Source organism: Charadrius vociferus, unplaced genomic scaffold (assembly GCF_000708025.1).
Source record: "Charadrius vociferus isolate BGI_N301 unplaced genomic scaffold, ASM70802v2 scaffold340, whole genome shotgun sequence".
Taxonomy (NCBI): domain Eukaryota; kingdom Metazoa; phylum Chordata; class Aves; order Charadriiformes; family Charadriidae; genus Charadrius; species Charadrius vociferus.
The window spans coordinates 3,207,368-3,215,708 of NW_009646631.1; the positions used below are offsets into that span (position 1 = coordinate 3,207,368).

At 39.7% G+C, this 8,341-nt stretch overlaps 1 protein-coding gene across 1 annotated transcript in view; it reads left to right on the top strand.

Annotated features, from left to right (window-relative positions):
* Positions 1–529: 529 nt before the first annotated feature.
* Positions 530–8,341, top strand: part of MTA3 (metastasis associated 1 family, member 3) — a gene marked incomplete at its 3' end in the record, with an annotated part of 113,314 nt that continues 105,502 nt past the window's right edge. The window contains exons 1-3 of the mRNA XM_009888670.1: positions 530–673; positions 1,749–1,932; positions 7,967–8,301. Of these exons, the coding sequence (XP_009886972.1) occupies positions 530–673; positions 1,749–1,932; positions 7,967–8,301 (663 nt within the window). The remainder of the gene's footprint in view (positions 674–1,748; positions 1,933–7,966; positions 8,302–8,341) is intronic.

Here is an 8,341-nt window from a genome sequence, read left to right on the forward strand (position 1 = left end):
AAGATTCAATCTAATGGTGAATTTTGTAATCATATAACCAAGTTATCTTGCTTTCCCCGAGGCTGCTATTCCTGTGGATTAACTCAACAGTATTAATAGAGTTTTTCTGAATTTACAGTGGTGTGACTGAGAGTTAATCATGGCCCTGTATTTCTGAGTCTCTGTAGGCAAATAAAATAATAAATTTTAATTGCTAATAATGATGGCCTGCCTAGTAGTCCTGTATTCACTGTATTTAAGGATTTTTTTACTATGTAGATAATAAATTCCATTGAAAGGAATCTGCATTGCAGAAACTGTGACCATTTAGGTCAACTGGCTCAAAAGACAGACACTCTGAGTAACAGAAAAATTATTTCTCATAGACAAATTGCTTGGCACAACTGTTTGTGAGCATTAGATTCTTTGCCTGTTTTGTTGACATAAAACCAATCTTCTCTGTCTCCTACAACTGGAGAAATAATTCCATAGTAAAAAAGAAAATAGCTCTCGGGTTCCTTAAACCTCACAGGACAAATTTCAGCCTAGCATGAACTTTTACGGCCAAGTTATAAACCTTGGAACAGAGGCTGGTAATGGAAATAGTGATGGAGAAAATTTTAGGCTTATGAATGGTGACATGATGGATTCTCTGTGCCTCGAAGTTTTGAACTCGGAGAGGACTGCAAGACTGGTGTGTCTGAAATAGCAGCATTACCTTTTGCTGTTTAGAACAGCAGACTCCAGAAAGTGATTTAATACACAATTCCAGAAAGATCGTGAAGAACTGTTGTTGCTTTTGTCCTCTCTGGTGGGGAAATAACTCTGATGAAAGTGTAATGGGGTTTCCTGGTGTTTGTAGGGAACAGCTCATCCCTGAACAATGAAGTTCTTGAACTGTGCACTGCATTCAGAAACGTATTTGAATTTGTTAAGAACTAATACAGCAGCAAATATTCTTTTCAGTCCTTGTGATGCTTCCATCATAGAAATCTGTAGGTGAATAAGAAAGCTGCTCAGCAGGACAGTTTGTCTCATTTAAAAAAAAAAAAAAAAAAAGAGAGGCTTAAACTACAAGTTGATACTTTTATTTCTACATTTTGAGGAAAACTGTAAAAGGCCTTTAAAAATGACTGGTTACCTTTAAGTCACAATTGCTATTAAGCAGTGTACCTCTTCAAGTTTTAAAGGTAGAACTAACATTAACTTAACATATTCTATGCTTTATACACTGTATTAAGCTTGCTAAAGAGCTAAGGTAAAATGTCAAATTAAGTAGTGTAAACTCCATGGCATCCAGATTCCACCCTATAGAAGGCACCACTATGCCCCTGCCGAAACACCTTCTCCTCCTGCTTCTCCACTCACAACAGATCACTATGCTGTATTCAATTGTTTGTTAGAAAAGGTTGATAGCCAAATGAATAATGACTCATGTTCAGAAGAAAATATTCATCAAACAAGCGTAAATAACCTTCCTCATCCCAGAATGTTGGGCAACTACCAAAAAGGAACCCAATCAAAACCTGAAATCTTCTTAAAATATTCATTAAAAAATTCATATTCCCAAAGGCTTGACAGTCACTATGGCTAGGATATTTTTATTGCAATTGCCCCCTCCCTGTCAGTGTACTATTTTCAACTATTTTCATGGAGAAGTCCGTAGGAAGCTGATGTTACAAATAATTATTATAAGAACTTACATAGTACGCTCCAGCACTGCAAAGTTGGAGCATCTTTACCTGTATTGTACATTATGTATCTTCCAGTTGGTGTTCCTGAAAGCAGATGGCATTCAGCACCTGTTAGAACTGCAACCGCCAGTGATGGGTTGGGATGTTATTCACAGACCCAGCCTGCCCTCAAAGGGATCCAAGTCTACATTTGGGAAGAAGACCAGAATCTGGAAGCAGATGTTAGAAACATGCATGAGCAGCCCCCCTCTGTCTCAGAGTACAGAGAGATTTAGCAGCATGAGATGTGCTTATTTTCTCTCTGAAGTCTTCTGGGTGGTTTACATACACAGATGTTTGTACTTTGACCTGGCTGCTGATTGTTATTCTGGTGAAATTCAGGAGCTGGCTTCAGTGAAAATAGTCCTGAATAACTTGCTGCCTAGTTTTGGGTTTGGTTTTTTTTTTTTTTGGTTGTGTGTGTGGGTTTTGGGTTTGGTGCGCCCCTGTTGCTGTTGATATGCATTAGTTTAAAAACTTTTACAGAACCCTAAAGGGAACGTAGCTGTAACAGTATGAAAGGGGGTTATTCCAGCATCGCTTATTCTTATGTTTAGAAGAAGGAAAAAAGCACACTGTATGCATGTGAGCCCAAGACTCATTCCTTCTTCCTATGGACTGTGAAATATTTTCTGAGTTGTATGGCAGAGCCACTGGATCAAGGAATCTAAGTTATTTCAAAGAGCATATTGTAAATATGACTTCTTTAGTCATATTCTTCCTGAAGAGCAAGAACTTGTGTTTTTCACTTGCGGTTCTCCTCATTGCCAATTCCCTAGTTCAGAGTAGTTGGTTGGCTAGCTTTGAGGAAGACAGGGGAATGGAAACATTCAATTTTGGCTCTGTATGTGTGTTTGTTAAGTCTCAGCTATATGCTGTACTCTCGCCTCCCAGTGGAGCCTCATAAGGAGAAGAGGGGTGATGCACCCTGCTTTTTTGTTTATATTGAAATATAAATGGTAAGAACAACTTGTTAGTAAGCACATAAAATATTCCTTGCTATTCTAGACAATATTGTAGAATATTAAAACTCAGGTACTTGCTGACTGTTAGTCTCAGGTACCCAGATTTTACGGGTTTGCATCCCTAGCTGTAACCAAGACCCAAGCCGCAAAAAGGTCTAGTTGCAAAGGTTAAAGAATAGTGAGAGGCTCATCTGATAAACAGGGGCTGAGGGTACATTTGATCAATAAGTTGCGCTTTGGTGCTGCTTGCCTATAATCATTCAATCCCCAGAAAAACTGAACTGAACAGATGCTGAGTCCTTGACTTAAATTAATTCTGCTCAGCTGAATGTACTGTACTCTACTTAAATATGTGTCATTAAGCACCTTTGACAGCTTTTTAGCAGGTGTTTAGCACGAAAAATAGATCAGTTGAGAGAAAGGGACAGATAAAGAGTAAATCCAGTGTGGTGTGTTTAATGTCTATCCAGTATTACTGTGTTCAAGCCCAAAAGGTCTTCATTTAGGAGTGCTGCAGATCTATGCAACACTCCAGCGTCCTTCCAGCTGCTCTGATTCACAACCTCCCTTACATCAAAGATAACAAAGGTGTATAATGATATCCTCTTAGTCTTACCGGAGTCAGCCACAGAACTCACATTGACTTTAACAGAAGCAAGATATGAACCTAAGTCTTCCCTAAAACTGCCAAACAGAACGGGGTGCAAAACTGAATCCTAGAGCTGGAGGCTTTTTCGCCATTAGGATGTGAACTGCAAAATAAATCGGTAGCTGTAACAAAAGCTCTAGATGGGCAAATTTTCTTTTGTGGGTTTGTTTGGGTTTGGTTGGGGTTTTTTTGTTTGGTTGTGGTTTTTTAAATCTCGTTAGAAAATACGATCTTTACTCGTTACTGAGGTTATTATCAAAAACTGTGAGAGTTATGCACATGGAGTGAAAGAAATGCATTTCTTCCATATCTACTCTTTAGTAGTAGATTAATAATAAACCCTACTTTACCATGCCTCCCTCTTTCTTCCCATCAAACCTGTAGTATTATTTCCATTTGTAACAGAATGGTTTTTGTTAAAGCAAATCCAGCCAGAACAAGAAGACGGGTATATACAGATCTGACTGACTTTGTACAAAAAAAGTCCTTAATTCAATTGTATGATTCAGGGAAAAGGAAATTATGTATGGTGTCAAAGCAGTGCCATATGGTAAGCTATAGCATCTGTTTATATATTAGTATGATACTTATTGAAAAACCATTACTAAATATCTCTTTTTCACTGCCCAGTCAAATAATAATTTGTTGCCAGCCATAAGCACCATTTTTCTCTTCCCCTTGATTTAGTGGCATTTTACAACTTTAAGGTTCAGATTGAACATCTAAATCTGCAGACTACTGATAATTCACCAATTAACTTGAAGCTATTGTTTAAATCAAATTTTATGAAAATAGTGACATATTTAGCTAAGAGTCTCTTGAGAGATCTGACTCAGAGAGTCAATAAAAAAAAGCCAATGCTATTTCTGATGCCAAGAGAAGATTATTTTCTCTCATAAGAGGGTTGGGATTTTTTTCAGATTTATAAAGAATGGTACGGAAGCATCTATTGCAGATTGCACCTAGCTTCTGTTTCAGTAAAGGCGGCTAAAATTTTCTATTGTTTATGATAATAAACATTGAATTTCATATTCCTGTAAATGAAATTTAGAAAAAAATTCACACCATGTCTGTTACAAAATGGAAGTTATCTAAGGTTTTTATAAATATAATCATGAGTATTGACATGGAAAAGTTTTTCTTTGATAACTAATTAAGTTAATTAAGTTTTTCTTTGATAACTAATTAAGTTAATAATAATTCTGTTTCTGCTACAAATTCATTAATGAGGTTTTGTGAGCTATGCTGTGTCTTTGCATTAGTGTAAAAAAAAAAAAAAAGTGCCTGTACTTTTAACTGCCTGCGAACCATTCCGATCGATGTGCAGCTGTATTAGCTGGCATGTTCGTTCACAGTAGATGAAAGTGACTTTGTACAGACTACGTATTATTTTTGAGATGTGGGATAAGTCCGTGAACTACCAAAGTTCTCTGTGGCGGTGAATTACTCTCGGTGTAAGCAGGAGTTTAGGCTGATAAGAAATGATCATTTGTAGAGTCCTTTGTATTTTTTTTTAACTCTTTGTGTGGGTTACGTGCATGCAGCCGCCTTATTTGTCATAGCAAAGTTTCACTAGCAAGGGAACTACGTTCCCTTGGTGCAAACTCATAAACTTGAACTGCTCAATTTTTCCTGTGCTTCCAGAGCACCCATGCCAAAAAGAATCTCTAGGCTCAACCACTTTGAGTTAGGCAGGTCCTGTAAGCATGGCCCAAGGATGGGAAAGTCTAAATGCCTTTTTACTTTCTGTTTCATCGGCATGAGGGTGAGTCTCCATGAAAGCTCTACAAGGAGCTGAGCACCTTTTACTAAGGTTCAAGCAAATCTCTTCTCCAATGCTTTTGTTGATTTCAATATGATGTTTCTACCTGGAAGATCCCAAAGTATTCCATTCTTAAACAAGTATTCAATTCTTAAACATACTTCTATCAATATAGACCTCTGAATTTTAATCAGTTACCTTAAGCAGGTAATTTACGAAGACTTGTCTTCGGTACTGGTGTCTTTTGTGAGCAAGTTTGTGGGGGTGGTTTGGTTGTTTTGGTTTTGAGTTTGTTGTTGGGTTTGGGTTTTTTTTTGTTTTTTTTTTTTTTTTGTTAGATTCAGGCTTCTGTTAGCTAGAGAAGATGCTGGGCTGGAACCTTTGAAATTAAGTTCTCTGGACACAAACCAGGATGTTGCATGACAGCTGCAAGGGAGGTTCCCTTATTCTGCTGCTTTCTGGAGTGATAAGGTTGTCAGAGCTCTTCGAAACTTTCATCTTGGCTCTGCAAGAGTGGGAAAAGAGCACTGATGGTGAGGAGGTTTTGTGTCTGATGCAAGAATCCTTGAGGATTTGTCCTAAAACCTCTGAACTACTGTGAACAGCCAGAGTTCTGCCACTGGCTGAACAAAACATTTGGTCTCTGAAAAGCTATCGGGAATTAAAAATGAAAATTCAGGAATAAAATTCTCTGATAGCACATTCCCATTCCCTTTGTCCAACAAATTCCACACATGAGAAAGAAGCCTTAAATTGCCTATGAAGAAAAAGTGAAACATTTTTTTATTATTCCTAATGAAAGTGTTTCATCATTGCATTTTTTTAAATACAGTAAGAAAATTGTATAGCTCCAGTCGGCTTAATGGGTATTTAATATACATGATTTAGATGCATCTGACGATGACAAAGTGAAAAAGCCAATAAAGAGGGTGTGGCCTGGACAAGTCAATATGCACTGTATTTGGTAATACCATAAAAGGTCCTCAGGCTGCCCTGGTCTCGGTGCCTCATCTCCAGCTCCTTCAGTACTGCTGATCTCTATCACCGTGGGGGCAGAGGGTGAGCCTGGACCAGGGAACTGGTCTATGTTTTTAAATGATCCTTTGTCCTCTATTCTTTTCTTCTTGGCTATTTTTTGGAGGCGTATGAGGAGGAATGATGGGCTGCTTAGGATGGCACAACAAAAAAAGTTGTGAAATGAAGTTCTCAGGTAATCTGTGTCTCTAAGAGGAATAATCTATTTTGCAACTTTGATTTAAGTTGCCACAGAAATGTGTTTTCTTTCAAAAAACACAAGGAATCTCAGTCTGTAGCTGAATACAGTTCATTTACCAGGTTAAGACAAAGCTCTTATCTGAACTTTTTTCTCAACAATGTTGAGGTTGAAACAAGAGTTTTCCATTATATTTCATTTAGAAAAATGCAGATGTTTACATAACTTTAATTTTTCCCATTCCATGCACTGAGATAGCACAGGAAATAAACTGTATCCAGGTTTTTGTATATGTTGCACCAAAGCAAAATGTACTGCCAGTCCTGCAACTTGGTACCCAACCACCGCTAGTTGTGCCCACTACCTCCCTCAGCTTCCAGCAGTGACTCCAAACTATGCAAATACAGCAACATAACACTGTACAGTATCAGGTTGTGCTGTCCGTGCCTATACAAACCATGTCAGTGTGGATAATAAGGCCCAGTGATTCAGTACTAAGGTATATGAACATCATTCTTTATGTATCTGGTCTGTCATGCATGCCTTAGTCAGGCAATTAAATGAAGGGTGGGATTTTTTTTTACCATTTTCAGGCTGTAAACCTAAAAGGGCAGGCTGGGACCACGGGCTTTCCTGGGCTGCTCTCTTGTGTTTTTGAGAGGCAAATTCTCTACCTTCTGGAGCTGCCTTCCTTTTCCATAGGCCATGTCTTCTGATGATGGAAGTGATGGTCTGTTTCTACCAAATCCGCTCCTTGCTGGATGAGGGCACATTGTATGCTGCAAAGTGTGGGGAATGCCTCTAATGTCGCAGTGCAGACTTACACTGAGGAAAAGACCTTGGAGGCATTTTGTTTAATTGATAATGACTGTGACAAGCCAACTATTTGAATTAACTGTTCTCTTGCCTTGAAAGTTTAACCTGTTTCATTTACCAAGCAGTAAAAATAACACACCATTTAACTTCTAGCTGTTTGAATTTAGGTCTCTGCTAAGACGGTGGTATTGTGCCTCTAGAAATAACCAGCCGGAGAGAGAGCTGCTATTTCCCAAGGAGTTTCTGCAGACTTTCTTTTCAGCCCCCACAGATGTTCCTGTCGGGAGACAAAATAGAGGACGATTTCTCATTTCTTCCTTTCAATGCATGAATGTGTTGCTCTTTATTAAAGACAACTAAATCACTGTGAGTATCGTATGCCAGCTTCACATATTTCAGGAATTTGGTACTCAGTTGTCTGACACAGTCACTCGGTAAATTAAAAGTGCCCTAAAAGTGGAAGAAATCTTAACCTAATAGTCCTAGAGTCACTTAAAGGGGGAAAGGGAGGAGGGCATAGGACCATTTGAAACACCAGGGAAGCCCATCCTCCTAATCAACGTGTTTCCCTGCAGCTCAGGATGAAGTGAAATGTTAGTTTGGTAATGCTCAAGCTAGAAGCGTGAAAATCCAGGACACGAAACAAGTAATACATCATCATCTTCCTTGCAAGAAAATGATAAAAAGCGTTTCTCTCCCAAGGAAGCATTCCACAGCAGGATCAATTTGTTTGTAAAGTGTATAGATTGTTTGCGATGCTGTGAACTTCGTATAAACACGGGGAAACGGCTTCGTGTTACATCAATATTGATGTTTTTGAAGCGTCCCTCTCATCAGACGACTTGTAAGCATCTCCTCCAACGCTTCCCGGCTCCGAGACGAGCTGCTGGGTGCCTCCTTATCCCGTGGTAGATGCTTTCTGCTGCCCGTTGCCAGTAAGGGGGCTTCTCCGGAGGGCGGGCGGCTCGGAGACCCTCCGGCCTGGACCCCCCGTTACCGGAGGCGGGCTGGGCTCCCCCTCCCCGGCTGCGTCCCGCTCCGAGGCCCCACCAAGGAGCCGCCAAAGCGAGCGGTCGCCAACAGGTGCAGACGTGCGAGGAAACTTTCTCTGGGTTATTACTAGGAGTTTCCGGGGGGAAGGAAGGGAGAGCCCTCGGCTGCAGAGCACAAAGCGGCGCAGGGGGGTAGAAGTGACGACCCCCCCCCAAAAAAAAAAAACCCAAA